At 52.1% G+C, this 22800-nt stretch overlaps 1 protein-coding gene across 2 annotated transcripts in view; it reads left to right on the top strand.

The window, feature by feature from the left end:
* The window catches only part of PREX1 (phosphatidylinositol-3,4,5-trisphosphate-dependent Rac exchange factor 1), a 212293-nt gene that overhangs the window by 185956 nt on the left and 3537 nt on the right, over positions 1-22800 (top strand). For both annotated transcript variants that reach the window (XM_008577372.1, XM_008577371.1), the window contains 15 exons: positions 216-492; positions 2651-2857; positions 4231-4319; positions 6020-6102; positions 6259-6349; positions 8408-8536; positions 10172-10213; positions 11272-11492; positions 13908-14007; positions 15866-16009; positions 16106-16220; positions 17848-17914; positions 18975-19147; positions 21750-21852; positions 22180-22247. In XM_008577372.1, the coding sequence (XP_008575594.1) occupies positions 216-492; positions 2651-2857; positions 4231-4319; positions 6020-6102; positions 6259-6349; positions 8408-8536; positions 10172-10213; positions 11272-11492; positions 13908-14007; positions 15866-16009; positions 16106-16220; positions 17848-17914; positions 18975-19147; positions 21750-21852; positions 22180-22247 (1909 nt within the window). The remainder of the gene's footprint in view (positions 1-215; positions 493-2650; positions 2858-4230; positions 4320-6019; positions 6103-6258; positions 6350-8407; positions 8537-10171; positions 10214-11271; positions 11493-13907; positions 14008-15865; positions 16010-16105; positions 16221-17847; positions 17915-18974; positions 19148-21749; positions 21853-22179; positions 22248-22800) is intronic.

The raw sequence follows: 22800 nt of genomic DNA, 5'->3' as shown, positions 1-22800 counted from the left end.
TGCATTCCAGGCAGGAAGAAGATCACAGCAGGTAAAAGCATAGCAGCACCAAATTGAAACTTTCTTCTTCAGGTAACCTAGTGGACTAAGAGTATTGAAAAGGGAAAATTATCTTATTCATTGGGATCCTTTAAATGGGTTTGTATTCCTCTGCCCAAAGGTCATGTGGTATCTGGTGTCTGTTTCTGAGTGAGCTCTCCCTTCCTTCCCTGTAGGCCACCTGAACCCCATGTCCTACACCCAGCACTGCATTACCACCATGGCAGCTCCATCCTGGAAGTGCTTGCCTGCTGCAGATGGGGACCCCCAAGGACAGGGTCTCAGCAATAGTAGCTTTGGATCAGCCAGTGGGGCTCTTGGCCATGAAGACCGGGGCCTGAGCTTCCTGCTCAAGCAGGAAGACCGTGAGATCCAGGATGCCTACCTGCAACTCTTCACCAAATTAGATGTGGCCCTGAAGGAGATGAAGCAATATGTCACCCAGATCAACAGGTGAGCCCTGGCCCCAGGGGGGCACTAGAGGGGAGAGAGGCAGGAGTTCTCAACCTTGGCTCTATTGAAATTTTGGTTAGGATAATTCTTTGCTGTGGGGGGCTGTCCAGTACATTATAGGCTATTTAGACTACTAATTTAGACTACTATTTAGACTACTATTTAGACTACTATCTAGACCCACTAGATGCCAGTAACAACCCCCTCCTCCAGTTGTGACAACCAAAAATGTCTTTAGACATTGCTAGATGCCCCCTGGGGGCACAATCCCACCTGACTGAAAAACACTGCTCTAGTGAAATAACGGATGTAGGCAGTGATCATCAGTGAGGCTAAAACTATCTGCAAAAGGTTCTGCGGGCACTTAATTTTAACATCTCAGGGAGAGAGAGAGGCAGCTGGACACACGATGTCCCTTTTGCTGTAATGCAAGAGGACACACATGCAGCACCGCCCACATGTGCCTTTGCCAGCAGAAATTGAACAATTATCTAATGCAAGCTGAGTCTCATCGCTCAGCTATAGGATGTGGGGGATAAAGGATGGTTAAATGGCACCTCAGGATGCATTCGGACAAATCCGGAGGGTGGGCGATTCTACGTGACAGTGACCCAGTTTCTTCAACAAGTGAGAGGTGGGGGTGGGGGGGGGTAAGCAGGTGCGGGGAGGAGGAGGAGCTGTTAGAGAGTAAAGATGCTTGAGTGACATGACAACTAAAAGCAGTGTCTGGACCTGGTTAGGGATCTGTTTCACGCCAAGTGCGAGGAGACATTTTTGAGACAATCAGGGACATATGAACATGGACTGGGTACTAGATGGTATTAAGGAATTATTAATTTTGTTAGGCACAGCAAGAGCAATGTGATTATGTTTATGTTTAAACCAGTGTTTTTTTCTCAGCCTTGACACTGTTGACTTTTTGGGCTGGATAGTTCTTTGCGTGGGGGCTCATCCTGTGCCTTGGAGGAAGTTTAGCAGCATCTGGGGTCTCCACCTACGAGATGTCAATAGCAATGTCCCCCTCCAGTTGTGACAACTAAAAATGTCTCTATACATAGCTCAATGTTCCCTGGGGGGCAAAGTTGCCCCCAGTTGAAAACCATTGGTTTTAAAAAAAAGTCCTCGTGTATTAGAGACAGATATGGAAGTATTTATAGGGGAAATTATGTGTTGTTTTAGACTTGTTTTAAATACTCCAGTAACAGAAAACGTGATGGGAAAAGTTGAGGAAACAAGGTGGTCCCTGAGCTGCCACTGCTGGAGCTGGCTGCTGGGTAACTGGGGCTCCTCACATTTGCCTCTCTACTTTTGTGTGGGATGGAAAAATAAAGGGAAAAAGAATGTAGGCTCTGGAGCCAGGAAGCCTGGGTTTGAAACCTAGCTTTGTCAGTTATTAGCCGTGCAACCTTCAGTGAGTCACTTAACTTCTCTGAGCCTGGTTTCCTCCTCTGTAAAACGGGGCTAATCAGGAGACTGACCGCATTGAGATGTGGTGGGATTACATCTAGCCAGGGTTTATTGATCACTGAGAAGTCACCAGATACTGTTCTGAGCTCTTTTCATATTTTAATTCCCTTAATCTTCATAGCACCCTATGATGTCAATACTGATGTTATCCCATTTTGCATATGAGGAAACTGAGTCTCAGAGAGTTTAAATAATTGGCTTTATGCCTCTAAGCTAGGCAATGGCAGAATCAGGATTTGAATCTAGGTCTGTCTGGTTTTAAGACCTATACTCTTAACTCCACACCAGGGATTGACCAGCTATGGCCCATGGGCCAAGTCCAGCCCACTGCCTGTTTTTTTTTTTTAATAAAGTTTTATTCAAACACTGACATGCCCATTTGTTTACATATCGTCTATGGTGCTTTCACGCAATGGCGGCAGTGCTGAGTAGTAGTCGTTGAGACCATCTGGCCTACAAAACTGAAAAGATTTGCTCTCTGGACCTTTACAGGCAAAGTTCCCCAGCCTGTGTGCTATGCCACAGAGCCTTGTGCATCTTGGCCATGAAATAGGAACTTACCTATCTCATGCCCCCAACGGGAGAGACAGTGCTGTGCATCTGCGGAGATGGTGGGCTTGTTAAGAAGGGACACAAAGCATTTGATGGCTCCCACAACTTAGGGTCACTTCAAGGTCTTTGCTTCCTGCAGGCTGCTGTCCACCATCACGGAGCCCACCTTGGGTGGCTTGTGTGACCCACCCTTGGCTGAGGAGGCCTCCTCCTCCCCGCTGGTCAGTGAAGAGAGCGAGATGGACAGGACTGACCATGGGGGCATCAAGAAAGTGTGCTTCAAGGTGTCTGAGGAGGATCAGGAGGACTCAGGCCATGATACCATGAGCTATCGTGATTCCTACAGGTGGGCATGGCTGTGGGTGGCTTGGGGTGGATGCTGCCAGCCAGCAGAACAGCTGAGGATGCTGACCAGTGGGAAAGTCAGAATCTGTGGGCTGTCTTCCAGGGTGCAGTAGTGTTGGGGTGCTCTTGCTAACAGTATGGTTCTTGGGGCTATCTGAGCCCCCAAAGCACGCCCCATGGCGCCCACTTTGTTTGCTCTCCTGCCCCACAGCTAATGTGTCAGGGTCTGCCCCTTGTGGACACCGTCCATTCTGCTCTGAAGTCACTCCACACACGCGGATGGAATGTTGTCAAAGAAAAAGTCAGGATTCCGTGGTTTGTTTTAAAACTCAATCTAAGACATATGGTTTCTGCAGCAAACACTAGTTATTTTTACGTGATCCAAGGAGGAAGACTGTTTTCTTTTTTCCTCCTAACTCCAAGCAGATTTGAATTGTTTTTCTAATGGTTAAGTTGATTACAACAAGATCAGTGAGGTCCTAATTAGTGGGTTAAATAGACTAAAACTAAACTTTTTTGTAAAAAACCATACAGTGAATAAATATGATTCTTTACCACAAAAAAACAAGCATTATGGTTGCCAGCGAAAGGTTATAAGGCATTTGCATTACGGTTGTAGTAGACTCTTGGAGGGTACATCATTTGTTTGCAGGCAAAAACCAGAACTGATTTAATTTGACAAAGACCTTCACCCCAGTCCTCCCAGCATGAATATTCTTTTGGTCTTCAAGGGTCTCACTGGTCCACCATCTGCAGCTTTCTTGGTGTCTGTGTAACGGGACGTTCTGGCTGTCTCAGCACCTCGTGTTCTTGGAGTCCCATGTCCATAGTCCAAGATTTCTCCGTCTCTCTGGATTCTTACATTTTTGGGTCCTCTGATTTTTCCCTTTAGTTGTCAAAAAGGTGTAGGCAAGAATTTGGGGATTGTGGTTTTTGATTCCCCATACCTTCTGAGTTCCTGGGACACAGCCAATCACAGATGGTCCTAGTTCTCATGAGGTTTCCAGCCAGGATGGGGAGGCAGAGAAGGGCTGTGTGGTTGAGTGGGGTATGTGCAGGTAGGTCCAGGGGCAAGGCTGTCCCATTAGAGAGGAGTGATGTTCTGGGGAGCATCAGGGACACTGGACAGTAGTGACACCTGAATGAAAATGACTCCCCATCCTCCTGCTGTTTCTGTGTTTCTGTGCTGGGGCCTAAAAATTTCTCCACCCTCAGACGTAGAAAATGAACAGGCCACCATCCCTGTCTCTGGCTGGTTGTCCACCAGAAGGGCCAGGGCTTTTGTCTATGCTCCAGAAAGTGTGTTCTGGGTGTCAGGATGAGAGGGTGTGGAGTTGGAGGGTGACTCAGCCCCTTCTCTCGGCCCCTGTGCAGTGAGTGTAACAGTAATCGAGACTCGGTCCTGTCCTACACCAGCGTGAGAAGTAACAGCTCCTACCTGGGCAGTGACGAGATGGGATCTGGTGAGTGCAGAGGCTCGGGCTGGGGGAAAGAGGGGTCCCCTGGTGAGATTTTGTTTTATTTTTATTTTGTTGTGCTTTATGTTGTTTTGTATCATATTGCATAGTATTGTACTGTATTTCCTTCCATCCACTCATTCAGAAAATATTTAGTGAGCACCTATTACTTGCTGGGAGTTGAGAACACTGCTGGGAATGAAAGAAGGATCCTCGACTGTCATGGATACGGAACAAATAAAAACATGCATGATGTGATTACGTATGATTGCGTGTGACCGTGTATGATGTGTGGTTGTGGTGAGTGCTCTGACGTCACTAAACAGAGTGACCTGATGGTTTCCATAAAAACGACATGTGCTCAAACCAAAAATCCAAATGACACAGTAAAGTTCAAAAGAAGTACATAAAAATAAATCAGAATCTTTTCTCCCCCAGAAATGACCACTGCTCACATTTTGAGATCATTGGTGAGTGCATATGTTTGCACAGATGGACATGTGGGTGGATGGATGGATGGATGGATGGATGGATGGATGGATGGATGGATGGACAGACATAAACAATATTTTATTTTATTTTTTTGTCTTTTTCGTGACCAGTAAGGGGATCGCGATCTTTTCTCCCCCAGAAATGACCACTGCTCACATTTTGAGATCATTGGTGAGTGCATATGTATGCACAGATGGACATGTGGGTGGATGGATGGATGGATGGATGGATGGACAGACATAAACAATATTTTATTTTATTTTTTTGTCTTTTTCGTGACCGGTAAGGGGATCGCGACCCTTGGCTTGGTGTCGCCCACACCACACTCAGCCAGTGAGCGAACCGGCCATCCCTATATGGGATCCAAACCCGGGGCCTTGGTGTTATCAGCACCGCACTCTCCGGAGTGAGCCACGGGCCAGCCCCAGATATTTTAAAATAGGTCACACATCCACATGTATGACACGAGAAGGTGCATGGTGACAAGTCTCCCTCCCACCCTTGTCCCCCAGCCTCCTGGTTTGCAGGCTGTCACTGTCCACATGTATGACACGAGAAGGTGCATGGTGACAAGTCTCCCTCCCACCCTTGTCCCCCAGTCTCCTGGTTTGCAGGCTGTTGCTACTCCCACCCTTGTCCCCCAGCCTCCTGGTTTGCAGGCTGTCACTGCTGTTCTCATTGTCACTACTGTCTGTGTGTCCTTCCAAGGTAGTTGTGCATAAAAATTTAATTTAAATTATACTTTAACAGGAGAAAAGAAGCTCCAGTAAAATGGAAGATATTGCTGAACTTTAGATAAATGTTTCATCACATAAGATACTCAACTGCAAAAGCTGTCCCTGGGGAGGTTTTAGGAAGGAGCTTCTGTGTGGAAGCTGATTTAATTCAAACAGCTGGGGGATGAGTCAGGAGGCTTGGTATCCAGTTCCTTGTCTCTGGTTCTCAGCTTCCTCATTGCAGAATGGAAATAGTAACAGTGCCTGACAATCCTGTGATGCTTTAGTGTCTGTTGCCCATTTTGCAGATAAAGAAATTGAGGTTCAGAGAGGTCAAGTGATTTGCCTGGTGATGCACAGCCAGGGCCTGGGTCTGTCAGACTTCAAATCCCCTGTGGCTTTGGAGCTCTGTAGCTCCATTGCCTTCTTGGGAAAGGGGCTGGGAAGGTGTGAGATCAGACAGGAATGGCTGATGGTGCTGCTGCTTCCTTTTGCCAGGGGACGAGCTGCCCTGTGACATGCGGATCCCGTCAGACAAGCAAGACAAGCTTCATGGCTGCCTGGAGCATCTCTTCAACCAGGTAGGACCTTTGCCCCACCCCGGTGTACCTTGGGTTCCTCCCTTTACCCTTATGAGAACCCATAACCCAGAGGCTGGGGCAAGAGCTGTGGGTCGTGGATCCCTGCAGTCTGGAAGGCCATGGGCCCAAACTAACCCCGAGCTTCTTACGGCCCAGGTGGACTCCATCAACGCACTTCTCAAGGGGCCAGTCATGAGCAGGGCTTTTGAAGAGACCAAGCACTTCCCCATGGACCACAGCTTACAGGGTGAGGAGACACTCAGAGTCCAGCAGGGAGGCAGCCTGTGATGGGGGAAGGGTGCTGGACCATGCAGGACATCCGGGTCACACTCCCTGCTCTGTCCCTCTCCTGCTGAAAGGCTACAGGCTAGTCTAGGGGCTGGCAGATTTCAGACCAGGGGCCATGTCCAGCCCAGGGCCTGCTTTTATACCAACTGTGAGCTAAGAATAGTTTTGTCATTTTTAAATCATTGTAGAAACAAACAAACAAAAACGAAGCATATGTGACAGAAACCACAGGCCCTGCAAAACCTAAAATAGTTACTATCTGTCTCTTTACAGAAGAAGTTTGCGAACCTGTGGGCTGGTCCCTGGACTTTCCGGGTGGGCCCATGTGTAACACAAGGGCACGGCCTGGAGCCCAGTTTGTCAAACCTCAGATGTCACACCCATCATCATTTCAGCCCTAGTCAGAGTCTACTTACTTCTTCATGTTTTCTTAACCACATTCATTTGCCACTTAACTTTTTAAAAAAGTATCTCCCTTTTAAAAATTTAATTTTGAAAGTATCTTATTAAACTCCCTATATATGGGAAACCAGTATAACATGCCATAAATTGATGATAAGCCGTAACGATAAATCCAGTGGAAGCAATAACACAAAATGGCATTACGCTGCAGTTAGGTATGGTTGCCTGCCAAGAGCTCTTTGTTGTTTGTTTAAGAGAGGAATTTGTTAAGTTAAAGTGTTAAGGGCTTACCGGCACCAAACTGAGACTTTTTTCTTGAAATGATTCAGAGAAAATAATTGAAATTTCTTAATCCTTCTACCTGCCTTTTCTCTCATTTACCCATTTACCCACCTACCCATCTACCTACCCACCCACCCACTCACCCACTCACTCACCCACCAACCCACTCATGCACTCATCTGTCCATTCATCTGTCTGTCTATCCATGCACCTACCTATCCTTCCACCCACCTACTCATCCATCCATCCATCCACCCGCCCACCCGCCCACCTGCTCATCCATCTGTCAACCCACCTATCCATCCATACATCTACACATCAGTAAATCCCCAGAGCCAGCTTGTGCCAGACCTTGTGCTGGGCGCTGGGGACCCCAAGATGAATTGAGTGATGCTGCCTGACATCAGGGAGCTCTCGGTTGGGCGTAAGACATAGGAATGCAGACAGGCCGTTGCCCCTAAGTAAGGGTAGGAAGTGGTGTAGGGTTGGGGCTCCCTAGCTCCGCTGCCCCTCCTGCTGTCTCAGGATCATCTCTCCCAGGGGTGGACTTCAGAAAGCAGAAATGTCAAGCCCAGAGGAACCCAAACCACAAATATCTCAGAAATTTGGGCCTTGGGTAGGAAGTGGTGTAGGGTTGGGGCTCCCTAGCTCCGCTGCCCCTCCTGCTGTCTCAGGATTATCTCTCCCAGGGGTGGACTTCAGAAAGCAGAAATGTCAAGCCCAGAGGAACCCAAACCACAAATATCTCAGAAATCTGGGCCTTTAGCAGGGAAGAAGCCAAAGGAACAGGGGCCTGTGTCTGCCTGGCCTTTGAATGGTCCTGCTGGGGCCAGATTCAAGTCCTAGCTCTGTCACTATGTAGCTCTGTGACTTTAGGCAAGTCACTTTCCCACTCTGTGCCTGGGCTTCCGTCTGTATGTAGGGAAAGGATTAGACCAAGATACAACTCATATGCCAGCTCGATTCATTGTGATGACGAGGGTGTAGTATCCTGAGACTCCTTCTGTGGCTACAGTATCCGGGCTACAACATCCATGATTGATTTGTGGTGCCTGCACTTGATTGGTGGTAGCTGTGGGGAGTCACAGCCTCAGACTAGCAGGAAGGAGTTCTGAAATTGATTGGTGATGTCTGCCGTGGGCGTAGCACCCTGAAGCAGTAGCACACTTTGTTTGCCCTCCATGGGCCAGATAATACCTAAGAGTCCTGCCCGCTCCCTTGATCTGGGATTATAAGTTTTGGAAACTCGTGATGGGACATAGGGCTTTGTGCCACTGTTCTCCAAAGCTACCTCTGTCCCTTCCCTGGCCCTCATGCCCCTTTCCTGCCCCAGAGTTCAAACAGAAAGAAGAGTGTACAATCCGTGGCCGGAACTTGATCCAGATCAGCATCCAGGAGGACCCCTGGAACCTCCCCAACTCCATCAAGACCCTGGTGGACAACATTCAGAGATACGTGGAAGGTCAGTAGGCAGGGAGGATGTGTCATGTGGGGGTTTTGTTGCCTTTGGCTCAGAATGTGGAATGTGGAAGGATCAGGAATGGGCCCATCTTCGTGCCCCATGTCTCTCCATGCCCAGGGAAAGGACAAGAAGCATGGGTGCCTTTTCTTGGCTGAGCGTCCTGATCTAGGAGCAGCTGATGTTGGGTGTCACTTATACTGGGACTTCCTTGCGAGTCCAGAGGCCGAAAAGGCTGAACTTGTTCCTTTTCAAGCTTCCAAAACTGCAGCTTTAATTTCATTCCTTTTGTTTAATATCTAGGTCACAGCTGGTGGCCCACTGACCAGATTTGGGCCCACAGGTAGATTTCGATGCTACAGCATCAAAAAAATGTGAATTTGCTGCCAGTGTTTACAATCAGAGATTTTACATAAAAATCTGGATTTCTGGTTGCTCTTGAACACCAGAAGATCTGGTGACATCAGACCCGCAGACCCACATCACGCTTGGCTGGGCATGAGTGGCAGCCCCTGTCTTTAGATTAGTAAGGGCTGCTTTCCAGCTGACTGCTACCCACCACTCCTGCAGCCTGGTGTCGCTCTGTCCTACGTTACCTGCCCTTATCAACATTTGAGTCTGGGATTCCTGGGTTAGAAGGACCAAGGCCAGGGAGACAGTTGACCAGGACAGCAGGAAGTTGTTCCCCCAGGGGATGGCAGCCTCTGAGTAGGAAGTCTGTGTTGACCCTGTGCTGTCCTGTTTTCCAAACTAATTGATTAAGAGCACGGATTCTGGAGCCAGACTGCCACGGCCTGAATCCCTGCTCAGTCAATTATCAGCCGTGTGAACTTGGCAAGTTCCTTGGCTTCTCTGGGCCTTAGTTTATTCTTGTGTGAAACGGGCTCATAGTGCTACCTCTCTCACGTGTTGTGAGAATTAAACGAGTCAGTACAAAGCACACAGGCAGGCAGTGCTCAGTAAGTACACGCTGCACACCTGCTCTGAGCTTCACGCCTCTCCAGGGAAGAAAGTATCTCCAGAGGCTCAGTCCAAAGGCCTTGCAGATTTTTCTTTTAAGCCCTTTCTGGTCCCCAAAGTATCTTTTGGACGGACAGAGACCAGGATGCTAGGCTTTTCTCTGGAAGAAATGAGCTTTGTCTGTATGTGCATGGGGCCTTGACTGTGTAGGCTGCGCACAATGTGTGTGTGTGCACATGATGTCTGTGTGTCTGCATGAGTGTGTCTATGTGAATGCGTGTGTACCTGTGTGTATGTGCACGTGTGTGTGCCCACACATGCGTGTACGAGGTAGAGGGCAGGGGNACCTGTGTGTATGTGCACGTGTGTGTGCCCACACATGCGTGTACGAGGTAGAGGGCAGGGGCCATGGCTCAGGAATTCAAAGGGCTGATTTTAGTCTCTGTTTCATGGGTCCATGTAAACAGATAAGGCTAACAGTTGGGGTTCCATTCCCTGATGTCCAAAGGTTCCTGGAATTCACCAGCATTCCATAAAACCTCCTTGAGCACAGCCTTCTGTACCCAGAGCTTCACTGTGCAGGATCAGGGTGCTTGGCTGTGGGGAGGGGCCCAGCTCAGACCTCACCTCTGCTAACCCCTCTCAGCCATCCTCCTTCTCTCTCCCCTCTCCTTCCAGATGGGAAGAACCAGCTGCTCCTAGCCTTGCTGAAATGCACAGGTGAGAGCTTTGTGTGAGTTGCACCCCCTCAGGAGTGTCCAGGAGGCATTCCTTGCAGTGGGTCCTCGTGGCCTCAGCCTAGGGAAGCCCTTCTATAGCCAAGGTGGACTTTTCCTTGGTCCAGCAGGGGCCAGACTGGGAGAAAGCAACATTTTGGCCTCGCCCCTCCAAGAACTGCTTCAACCTTGCCTCTTCCTCTTGTGTACTTGGGACAAGTCCCAGGGCCATGGAGCTAGGAGCTCTGTTTTGTACCACCTGCCAGGCCTGGGTGGCTGTTGACAAGGACACAGGATAGAGGACCCATGATTGGGGAGGCTCTTTGCCAGTAGAGCCTACAGCCCCAGCCTGGGGACTTCCTACCCAGCAGATAGAGGGGGTGACCTGGGGGAATCTTGGAGACATTCTCAGTGCCTCCCTTATTTCCAGAAATTCTCAGCCATGGGGGAGCTACAGTAGGATCAGGGTCAAAACTGGTCACTAAAACCTGTTGGCCTAAAGCCAGTCACTGAAAATAATTTTTTACCTGAAGATTGGGACCCTGAAAGACCCATTGCCTGAAATTGGCCAGTTCCTCAGACCATGTCAAGGTCAAGGCGGGGGCAATGGGAGAGGCGGGACAGGAAGAAGGCAGGCATGGTTCCCAAAATAGAGAAAATGGTGCGGTGCGTTACTTAAAATGTGGTCTTAGCTGAGGAGCTTGACATCATTGGCATTCAACAGGCCAAGGCCAAGATATCCCTTAACACGTGCAAAAACAGTTGAGGGTAAGGTTTTTGGAAAAGCCTTAGGAAAAACCACAAGTCTTTTTTTTTTTAAAGTAGGCAGATGGGTCATTGAGATAAGTGAGTTTTTCAGCAAATTGGCTTGCTTTTGGAGAATTGATTTTTGTGAAATTGGCTTTTGGAGGCTGGGATTTCCACTGGAAATTAATTTTTGGCATGTTGGCCCTTTGTGGAGGTCCATGGGGAATTGGTACTGGGCCCAGGGCTCTGGACTGTGGCCTGTTGACGGCACAGGACACCCTGACCAGTGAGGCCCCTCCTGCCCTCTGCCCCCAGACACGGAGCTGCAGCTGCGCAGGGATGCCATCTTCTGCCAGGCCCTGGTGGCCGCAGTGTGCACCTTCTCCGAGCAGCTGCTGGCAGCCCTCAGCTACCGCTACAACAACAACGGCGAGTACGAGGAGAGCAGCCGCGATGCCAGCCGCAAGTGGCTGGAGCAGGTGGCGGCTACGGGCGTCCTCCTGCACTGCCAGTCCCTGCTCACACCGGCCGCTGTGGTGAGTGGGTGGGCAAGGGAGGCAGGCAGGGGGCCCCGCCAGCCCACATGCTGGTGCCCCCGATGGGGCAGAGGGGAGCTCCTGCCCACTCAGGCTCTCCCTCACCTGGTTGCAGTGATTTATTGAGCACCTACTGTGTGCCACTGTTAGGGGCACTGGGGGTCTGGCAGTGAGCAAAACCTAGTCCCTCTGCTCAGGGTCTCCTATCCTCGTGGGAGGGAGACAACATAAACACACACAAGTGGTAGAGACCAGTGGTTCTCAACCAAGGGCAGTTTTACCCCCTAGGGGACACCCTGGGTGGGGGGAGGTGCTGCTGGCATCTAGTGTGTGTAGGAGCCAGCCATGCTGCTGAACATCCTGCAGTGTCCTGAATGTCAATAGTGCCTTGTCTCCGCAAGCCCAGCCGCTGGCTGGTGGAGAAACATGGCCTTGGAGCTCCCTCTGCTGGCCGCCGCAGCACGCAGGCACTTGCCCGGCAGGAGATCCGCCCTCACTGGGTTCCTGGAAAGCACAGTCGGTGACCCAGAAAGGCAGCCAGCCGGAACACCAGCCCTCACCTTCTTCTTCTCGATGGGGACACTGGGCCCAAGTCACTCATTCTCCAAACACCACGAGGTTCCAGGCTCTGAGCTGGGTGCTGGGGGTCTGGCGCTTGCTTTCTAGCTGGGGGAAGCAGATTGAGAACAAAGGAGGGAGAGGGAAGGTAGCAGGAAAGCTAGAAGGCGGTGGAGCTTCTTTGGAGTAAGGGGACAGAGGCGGCCTTTCTGAGGAGGTGACGTTTGAGCTGAGAGCTCAGCCAGCCAGTAGACGGTTTGAGGAAGAGTGTGCCGGGCAGAGGAAACAGCCAAGGCCCTGAGCAGAGGCCATGTGGCCATAGGGGAGCGGCCAAGAGGGGTTGGGAGATGAGGCCGGGGGGGCCAGGACTTTATTCTGAGCAGACGAGGGCTCAGAGGCTTTGAGTCAGTAAGTCATGTAATTTGGGCTAAGTTTTTAAAAGATAACTTGGAGTCAGAGGGGAGGGTGGCTTGTCTGGGGGGAAAGGGTGGCAGGAGGGAAATCTCTGCTATGGGCCTCCTGGCAGGAGACGTGGTGTCTGGAGTTTGGGGTGCAGCAGGAAGTTGGAGAGAGGTGGATGGATCTGGAGTAGGTTTTGGTGGTTGGACCATGAGGACTTGGTGATGGATTGTGTACAGGGTGAGGGGGACAGAAACAGAGAAGTCCTTAGAGGTTTGGAGCTTGGGCAACTGGGTGAATGCTGGCGCCATTTGGGACCGACNACTTGCCCGGCAGGAGATCCGCCCTCACTGGGTTCCTGGAAAGCACAGCCGGTGACCCAGAAAGGCAGCCAGCCGGAACACCAGCCCTCACCTTCCTCTTCTCGATAGGGACACTGGGCCCAAGTCACTCATTCTCCAAACACCACAAGGTTCCAGGCTCTGAGCTGGGTGCTGGGGGTCTGGTGCTTGCTTTCTAGCTGGGGGAAGCAGATTGAGAACAAAGGAGGGAGAGGGAAGGTAGCAGGAAAGCTAGAAGGCGGTGGAGCTTCTTTGGAGTAAGGGGACAGAGGCGGCCTTTCTGAGGAGGTGACGTTTGAGCTGAGAGCTCAGCCAGCCAGTAGACGGTTTGAGGAAGAGTGTGCCGGGCAGAGGAAACAGCCAAGGCCCTGAGCAGAGGCCATGTGGCCATAGGGGAGTGGCCAAGAGGGGTTGGGAGATGAGGCCGGTGGGGCCAGGACTTTATTCTGAGCAGACGAGGGCTCAGAGGCTTTGAGTCAGTGAGTCATGTAATTTGGGCTAAGTTTTTAAAAGATAACTTGGAGTCAGAGGGGAGGGTGGCTTGTCTGGGGGGAAAGGGTGGCAGGAGGGAAATCTCTGCTATGGGCCTCCTGGCAGGAGACGTGGTGTCTGGAGTTTGGGGTGTGGCAGGAAGTTGGAGAGAGATGGATGGATCTGGAGTAGGTTTTGGTGGTTGGACCATGAGGACTTGGTGATGGATTGTGTACAGGGTGAGGGGGACAGAAACAGAAAAGTCCTTAGAGGTTTGGAGCTTGGGCAACTGGGTGAATGCTGGCGCCATTTGGGACCGACTGGAGGATGAGAAAGGAAACAGGGACTCTTATTTGGGTGTGTTAGGTTTAAAATGGCATAGTTAGAAGCGTGGTGTGGTGGTCCAGGTAAAAGAGGAAGTGACTTGACAAGAGCCACTGAGCACATTAAGGCAGAGGTGGGCTCTGACCCTTGGGAGTTACAGGACAAGCTGGTCATAGAGCAGCTCTGGAGAGTCACGCTTGGGACCTAGCCCCTGGGAGGCCCAGTCTGGTGTGTCGACTAGAGTTGAATCATAGCATCTCGAAGTGAAACGCCAGGCCAGGGGTGGCAGCTGAGTCTTCTCTACCCTGTCTTCTACCTGCAGAAGGAGGAACGGACTATGCTAGAGGACATCTGGGTGACCCTGTCGGAGTTGGATAATGTCACCTTCTCCTTTAAGGAGCTGGATGAGAACTATGTGGCCAGTGAGTGACTCCTGCCTCCCTTACCATGAGAGTCAGGGTTCTAGGGAGGAAGGGACTGCTCTGTCCTCCCCTTTGCCTTTAGGGCAGCTGTCCTGCATTGACCTGGGACCCAGCCCCATCACACCTCATGCTCCCAGTGTGTGTCTGAAAGCTGAACCTTGCGGCACATGTGGAAAAGAAGGGTTTCTTTTTGTATAAACCCAGCTGTTTCCAACAGCTCTTAAAAAGGAACAGAAACCACCCTATTAAAATTCCATCCTAGAGACAACCTTTTTTGGAGTAAAGACTTAAGTTTTTTTAAGGGTTTATACCATAATTAACTAAGTTTCTTCCTTTCTTTCTCCCACCCTCACACCCTTTCATCCACCCCCCATTCACTTGCTCACCCACCATCCATCCATCCATCATCCACCCACATATCCATAATTAGGAACATGTAGTATGTGTCAGGTACAGTCTTGGGTTCTGGGGCTACAGTGCAGAGAAATGCAGCCATGGCTGCCGTGGATTCCACCCTCCTGGAGCTCAGTCTGGCCCAGTGGGGCTCAGTCCTGGTTGCACACTGGAATTGTCTGGGGAGCTTTTCAAAGATACTGCTGCCCCAATCCCTGGCAATTCTGATTTAGTTTGTGGGGTGGGGGCTGGACCAATGCCTAGCAGGGTCGACGACCACTGGGCTTGACTTTAGATCAGTGTTCCAAGAGTGGCCCTGCACCAGCAGTGCCCAGGACCTGGCTGGAAAGGCTGATTCGCAGGCTCCACCCCAGCCCTACTGCAGCAGAGACTCTGAAGGTAGAGCCCAGAAATCTGTGCCTTGACAAGGAAGCCCCTCCCCCCCAGTGACTCTGAAGCCCACTAGTTTGAGAACCACTGCTCTAGCTTAGTGTTTCTGAACTTATTTTCATTTCACTTAATCGAAACCCTCTTTTGACAATTTTTCCCTAATTGTCACACCCCCATGAAATTTAATGCCATGAATATACTGTGTATCTGTTTATGTACTATGTGTCTGTGTTTAAGTTTTTTCCACTCTCCCTCTCAAGAACTGACTTTCACTGTTTTGGGGGTGATATCACCCCTGTTGAGAACACCTGGACTAGAGCCTAGAGGGACAATGGGTTTCTTTTCAGGTACCAATTTGAATTGATTGGCAGTGGCCACCTCTGTAGGCTGAGCTTTGGGGGCCACATCCAATCACTATTGATTGATTAGTGATGCCTGCCGTGGGTGTGGGATGGGGTCCAAGTGTCATATTTTACCACCCCTGCCATAAGCTCTTCCTTATGGGTGTGAATAAGATGCAGGCCCTGGCTGGGGGCAGCTTTTGCCAGGTAGGGGCCCTGGGCTGCCAATAAGGGGCAAAAGGAGCATTGGTGAGGCCCTGAGGTCCAAAGCTGCTGACTCCCAAATGGGCAGAACCATGTCAGGCCCAAGAGCGAGGCAGTGGGAACGGGACTATTGCAGGAGGCCAAGGGAGGTCGGAGGCTGCTCTTCACAGCATGAGAAGGTGGGGCTGTCTGAGGCTCCCCTCGGAGGGTGGAAGGGCAGGAGGTCTGAGACTGTCTCTATGGAGTGAGCAGACAGGGACGTCTTAGATACAACTCTGGGGTGAGTGGACATGGAAGTCCCAGGGTTCCACCCTGTAGCTGGGAAGACAAGGGGGTCTGAGGCTACCCCTGTGGGGCAAGAGGGCAGGGAGATCTGAGGCTACCCCTGTGGTGTGGGGAAAGCAGTGAGGTCCCAGGATACCACTGTGGAGCCAGGGGAAGGGAGATCTGCAGCTGCTCTCAGGCAGGTAGGGCAGAGCTCCCCTTGGGCCTCGTGATGAGCCACCCTGCCCCACCATGTCCTCCCACAGACACCAACGTCTTCTACCACATTGAGGGCAGCCGGCAGGCGCTGAAGGTCATCTTCTACCTCGACAGCTACCACTTCTCCAAGCTACCCTCCCGCCTGGAGAGCGGAGCTAGCCTGAGGCTGCACACCGTGCTTTTCACAAAAGGTGAGCTGCAGGCAGCTGGTGGGACCATGGGGATGGGCCAAGGCCACCAAGCACACCAGGACTCAACCATCTGCCCTCCCTCTTCTTCCTTCACAGCTCTGGAGAATGTGGAGGGGCCACCTCCTCCAGGCAGCCAGGCGGCGGAGGATTTACAGCAGGAGATCAACGCTCAGTCCCTGGAGAAAGTGCAGCAGTATTACCGCCAACTCAGGTATCTGCCTGCAGACCATGTTGGGGTAGGAGTCCGGAAGCTGCCACGGGGTGTGGGCGTCAGCATGTAAGGTGCCAGGTAGGCCCCCAGCGTGGGGAGTGGACCAAACACCCTTTCTTGAGCGCTATTGTGTGCCAGGCCTTTTGCCTGCAGGAGATTCTCACAGCAATCTGAATGGTAGGCCATTCAAACCCACTTTACAGATGAGGAAACTGAGGCCCAGAGAGCATACACAGCTTGCCCAAGGTCACACAGTTGTAGAGTGGCTGCTCTCTGAACCTGGGACTGTTCAAAGTGAGTCTTTTCTGCTGAGTCGAGCTGCTTGTGGGGGTATGGAGCTGCCTGTGCTTCCATTCTGTGTGGGGGTGGGAGGCGGGACGGGGGCCCCTGGGATTCTTGGGCCTGTGCGTAAGGGGTGTGGCTCCCAGGGCCTTGGCCCTGCTCAGAAGAGAACCCCCAGGGAGAAGTGGAGAGAACAGGGACCACAATTTGCCAGGAGGAAGCAGAAGTCCAGGGACCGCTGCCCCCACTGTGGCCCTGCCTGAGTTCTGCCTCACCACCCCACTCTGTGACAGGGGTAGGCTGAGAGTTAGGAGACCAGGGACCAAGGTGTGCGTGGCTTCATCCTCGTGGGGCCCCATTTTACCATTTGAAAATGGTGGGGTGATGCTTTCATTCATTTGCTCAGGAAAAACATCCAGCCAAATTATTTAATCCTAGCATGTGTTTGGATTGATCAGTGCTTTCCATCTGTTCTGTGCCATATGTTGAATATTTTAAATATTGTCTCTGTGATCATTCGTTCACCACTTCATTCATTCAGCACGTTTAATTGAGATCTTTTATGGGTCAGGCACCGTCCTAGGTGCTTGCTCGGGAACCAGCAGTGAGCAGAAGTCCTGTTCTTCATGGAGCAGATCTTTTAGAGCAGGGGTTGTTGAAATCCGGCCCACCCCCTGTTTTGTAAATTAAGTTTTATTAGCACCCACCATGCCCATGTGTTTACATATTATTCATGGCTACTTTTGTGCTACACAGCAGAGTTGAATAGTGTGGCGATAAAGACTCTCTGGTTTACAAAACCTGAAATATTTACTATTTGGCCCTTTACAGAGAAAGTTTGCCGACCCCTGTTCTAGAGGGGGAGACGAACAGTATACCAGTGAGCACAGGGCATGTAATACACCAAATGGTGAGACGGGCTCAGAAGAGGAGCAAAGCAGGACATGGGCATGGAGGGTTGGGGGGGCAGTCAGGTACAGGTGGCGTTTGAGGAGTGCTCAGGAGGCCCCTTGTTTTCCTGATGGGGCTATTGGAGAACAGGTGACTGTGGGTGTGAACAGCTGTGCCAGATGCTTCCAGTGATTTTTTTTTTGGAGAGTCAGAGAAGAGCTGAGCAGCTGTGGCCCCAGGAGTGACGGGGGTAGGGGTGCGGAGGACGGTGGGTGTGGCGGCCCCACCCTCAGCCCCATCTTTCTCTTCAGAGCGTTTTACCATGCTTCCAGTGATTTTTTTTTTGGAGAGTCAGAGAAGAGCTGAGCAGCTGTGGCCCCAGGAGTGACGGGGGTAGGGGTGTGGAGGACGGTGGGTGTGGCGGCCCCACCCTCAGCCCCATCTTTCTCTTCAGAGCGTTTTACCTGGAACGGTCTAACCTGCCCACGGATGCCAGCACCACAGCAGTGAAGATAGACCAGGTGTGTCTGCTCCCCACCCCCATGAAGTTTGGGCAGGACTCTCAGGGTTAGGACTCAGCACACAGGCCCAGTGGCACCGCAGCCAGAACCCTGGCCAAGAAGCCCCCGAGGCCCCTGCAGTTCCTCCTCCAGTCTCCCGGGATAGCTCCCTCCTCCTTCTCGGGATTCCTTGGTTGGTTTATTTTCGCTGGCACCCATGGCCTGGGCCTCTCTCATCTCCCTTGTGAATCGCAGCATTTCTCTGAGGCTGGAGCCCCATATAGGTCAAAGTAGTGAACCCTACGCCAGATGTGGCCCAATTTGTTACCAATGTTTAGAAATCAAAAGATTTCTTCATAAAAATGGAGACTTTTAGCTTTTCTTGAGAAATGGAATGATCTGGCTGTGCGGGGCCCACGTTCCCGCACGTCATGAGCTTCCGAGGGGCCTCCCACTGGCTGGTCTGGCTACTCACCCACGATGCATCTCTCCTGGCCTTCCGGTTTCCCAGGCTCAGGCAGGCCTTAAACCTGACGATGGTTTTGGTGTGCGAGGCTTGGGGCTATGAGGCTGGGGTCTCTGATAGAAGTGGCACAGTACTCTGGGACTTTGTAGTGTGGATGGCAGAATATCACTGTGGCACAGAACGAGTTAGTGAGCTGCTGTTTTGTCCCTTTACATGGTGGTCGGGGAAAACTCAGGGCACAAGTGAAGACTCTTCCTGGGGAGGGGACCTTTGAACTTAACAGTGGGTTTGGAGAGGACAGGAGAGGGCACTTTGTTCAGGCTTAGTTGGGGACACACCTGAGCAGGTGAAGAGAATTAGGTTAGAAGGTTAGACATGAAATATATGGTGAACATTGAATGCCAGCTTATAGGGAAGTGGGGAGCCACAGATTGTTCTTAAGCATGGGTGGTAGAAGGTTAATTGGATTGTAAACCCCAGAGAGGTGAGCTGGGAGGACAACTGCAGTAACAAAGCTGGACTAGAAGGAGGTGATGGGGGAGGAAGGCCGGGTTGGGGAGCAGGGGCTGTGGGGGCCTCCCCCAACCATCCTGGTGTATGTTTTGCACCTTGCAGCTGATACGCCCAATCAACGCCCTGGACGAGCTCTGCCGCCTCATGAAGGCCTTTGTCTATCCCAAACCTAGTGCTGGTGGGAGTTTGGGTGCCGGCCTCATCCCCATCTCCTCCGAGCTCTGCTACCGCCTGGGGGCTTGCCAGATCACCATGTGTGGTACGGGCATGCAGAGGTGAGGTGTCATGACCCCTGAGCTGGGTGTGGGGAGGTAGCTGGGCGGGCTCTGGGCAGTGTGGAGGTCTCAGGGCAAGGAGGCAGGAAGGTTGGGTTCAAATCCTGGTTTTGCCACTGTCCATTGAGCCTAGACAAAGCCATGGCTGTCTCTGGACCTCAGTTTGTTTCTCTTTGAAAGGATGTTCACTGTGCAGCTGATTAAATACAAAAGAATAGCTGGAGTTCTGGATAGATGCGAAAGCACTTCACTTTGAAAGCAGTCCACACTGATGAACAATTTTCCTCATTGCTATGAGACAGAAGGAGGCCCGACAATAGAGTGTGTGGAAATTTGACAAGCCTGTGACCAGATACTTGCAGACCTTACTTTGANTCCTGGCCTTCCGGTTTCCCAGGCTCAGGCAGGCCTTAAACCTGACGATGGTTTTGGTGTGTGAGGCTTGGGGCTATGAGGCTGGGGTCTCTGATAGAAGTGGCACAGTACTCTGGGACTTTGTAGTCTGGATGGCAGAATATCACTGTGGCACAGAACGAGTTAGTGAGCTGCTGTTTTGTCCCTTTACATGGTGGTCGGGGAAAACTCAGGGCACAAGTGAAGACTCTTCCTGGGGAGGGGACCTTTGAACTTAACAGTGGGTTTGGAGAGGACAGGAGAGGGCACTTTGTTCAGGCTTAGTTGGGGACACACCTGAGCAGGTGAAGAGAATTAGGTTAGAAGGTTAGACATGAAATATATGGTGAACATTGAATGCCAGCTTATAGGGAAGTGGGGAGCCACAGATTGTTCTTAAGCATGGGTGGTAGAAGGTTAATTGGATTGTAAACCCCAGAGAGGTGAGCTGGGAGGACAACTGCAGTAACAAAGCTGGACTAGAAGGAGGTGATGGGGGAGGAAGGCCGGGTTGGGGAGCAGGGGCTGTGGGGGCCTCCCCCAACCATCCTGGTGTATGTTTTGCACCTTGCAGCTGATACGCCCAATCAACGCCCTGGACGAGCTCTGCCGCCTCATGAAGGCCTTTGTCTATCCCAAACCTAGTGCTGGTGGGAGTTTGGGTGCCGGCCTCATCCCCATCTCCTCTGAGCTCTGCTACCGCCTGGGGGCTTGCCAGATCACCATGTGTGGTACGGGCATGCAGAGGTGAGGTGTCATGACCCCTGAGCTGGGTGTGGGGAGGTAGCTGGGCGGGCTCTGGGCAGTGTGGAGGTCTCAGGGCAAGGAGGCAGGAAGGTTGGGTTCAAATCCTGGTTTTGCCACTGTCCATTGAGCCTAGACAAAGCCATGGCTGTCTCTGGACCTCAGTTTGTTTCTCTTTGAAATGGGACAGCAGGAGTAGGTGGTCCTGGGAAGACTGTGGAACTTCTGTTTTTCTAACTCTGTGGTTAGCGTGGATGAGAGGGTTGTGCAGTGTGGTTCTGCTGGAAACTCCACTCAGCAGTGACAGTAACAATCATTCATCTTTACGAGGCAGAACTGTCCTCCTTGTCTCACTGGACACGCTCTGCATCTGTCCCTTGCTTTGCTCATGTCACCTCTGTTAGGCCTTCCCTGACCTCCCTGTTCAACACTGCCCTGTCTTCCCCCAGCAGCCTTTCACTCTCTTTTCCTCGGCCGCCCTCATCACCCACATCCAACGCACTTGGTTTGGGTGCTAGTTTCTTCTCTGCCATCCCCAGTGCAGAGCCAGCTCCGGGAGGGCAGGGACCTGTTTTGTCCTCTGCTGTGTCACAGCTCCTAGAACAGTGGTACATGGCAGGTGCCTGATAAAGGTCTGTGGAGTAAGTGATGTAGCCGGTGGTGCTCTGTGCGTGTGCCCATTGCTAATGCCCCGTGCGGGTCATCCATTTCCTCACAGCGGGCCAGTGCGGCGGGGCCTATTGCAGGGGTCTTTCGGGGTCATTTTGCCCCCCAGGGGATGTTTGGTAATGATTGGAGATTTTTTGGGGGGTTGTCACAATGGGGTGGGGGTGGGGGTAGGGAGGAGGTGCTACTGTCATCTAGTGGGTGGAGGCAGGGGTGCTCTAAACATCCTGCACTGCCGGGGACAGCCCATCTGTCTGGTCACAGTGTCAGTCATGTACTGTTAGGGTCCCTGTTTTATAGTGAGGGAAACCGAGACACGGAGAGATGAGCTCAACTGTCGAGAGTCACAGAGTTATTACGTGGAGGGACAGGAGTAGAATCCAAGAGGTCTGGCTGCAGCGCCTGTGTTCCAGAACTGCTCAGGAACAGCTGTGAGGGATGAGTCAAGGTGTCCATCTCGGACCCTGCTGACAACTCGTGAGGCATTCAGGGAGTCACCCCATTGGGTCATTTGGCAGATACCACAGAACTCCATGAGGTCCCTGCCTCCTGGGCTGCTGTGTTGGAGGGGTGCAGATAGCGGAGCAGTAAAGCCACCTGTGTGCGGGTGGGGCGGGGAGGGAGGCTGCCGGGAGGGATGTGGTGGGGGTCCAGGGCCAGCGGATGTCTGGGGGTCAGGGGGCTGGTCCAGGGCAAGACTGTACCATGGGCACAGCAAGGGGAGAAGATGAGGCTGTAGTGGGGCTAGAGGTCACCCCCCACCTGGTCTCACTGCCACCCCTCCCGCTCCACGCTGCAGGAGCACCCTGAGTGTGTCCTTGGAGCAGGCGGCCGTGCTGGCACGGAGCCATGGACTGCTGCCCAAGTGCATCATGCAGGCCACGGACATCATGCGCAAGCAGGTGAGGGGCCTGGCCGCTCCACGCTGCAGGAGCACCCTGAGTGTGTCCTTGGAGCAGGCGGCCGTGCTGGCACGGAGCCATGGGCTGCTGCCCAAGTGCATCATGCAGGCCACGGACATCATGCGCAAGCAGGTGAGGGGCCTGGCTCTCAGCAGGGGGCGGGGGGCACAACTCTGGATGGGGTGCCATCTGCCCACACCTGGACTTTTTCCCTTCTGGAGGGGCCAAGGTTTTGGCTTCTGGAGACCCCATCCCCTCTACCCCTCATGCTTCCTCAAGTGTCCTGAACTTGCAGAGGACCCAGGCCGGATGGTTCTTTCTTTCCAGGGTCCCAGGGTGGAGATTCTGGCCAAAAACCTCCGGGTCAAGGATCAGATGCCCCAGGGTGCCCCACGGTGAGTGGCTGCCCCATTCCCTCCTCTGCTCTCTTTCCAGAAGGCCAAGACCAGGTCCCAAGCTTTGCTTCAAAATCCCAGCCTTGCCCCAGGCAGACCTGCTGGTGCTCAAATCAGTCTTCACCTCTTATTTATGGGGACCCCGCTTTGGGGAGTGACAAATAGGACTCAGTCTTTCACCTCCCAAAGGAGCTCCCACTTCTGCTGGGAAGATGAGACGGGTCCCCAAAGCGAGCCAGGGGCAGTGGTTTGGTGTGATCCCCTCACCTGACCACCACTGTGCCACCTGCCCGGCCACCTCACAGTCCCGAGCCCACCTGCTAGGTCCTGTCCTCTCCGCCCCATTGTCTCAAGTTTTAAGTAATTTCTAGTTTGAGGTACTTTGACTCACAAAAAGTTGTAAAAATAGTGCAAGGATCTTTGGTGCACCTTTCAGGCAGCTTCCCCCAGTGGATGATGTCTTAGGTAGAGACAGCGCATTGTCAAGACCAGGACAATACTGCCCTTGTCCACCAGTTTTTACATGCACTCTTCTGCCCTCATCTTTTCTTTT

The sequence above is a fragment of the Galeopterus variegatus genome, unplaced genomic scaffold, assembly GCF_000696425.1.
Source record: "Galeopterus variegatus unplaced genomic scaffold, G_variegatus-3.0.2 Scaffold1500, whole genome shotgun sequence".
NCBI lineage: Eukaryota > Metazoa > Chordata > Mammalia > Dermoptera > Cynocephalidae > Galeopterus > Galeopterus variegatus.
This window is presented reverse-complemented; position numbering and strand designations above follow the sequence as displayed.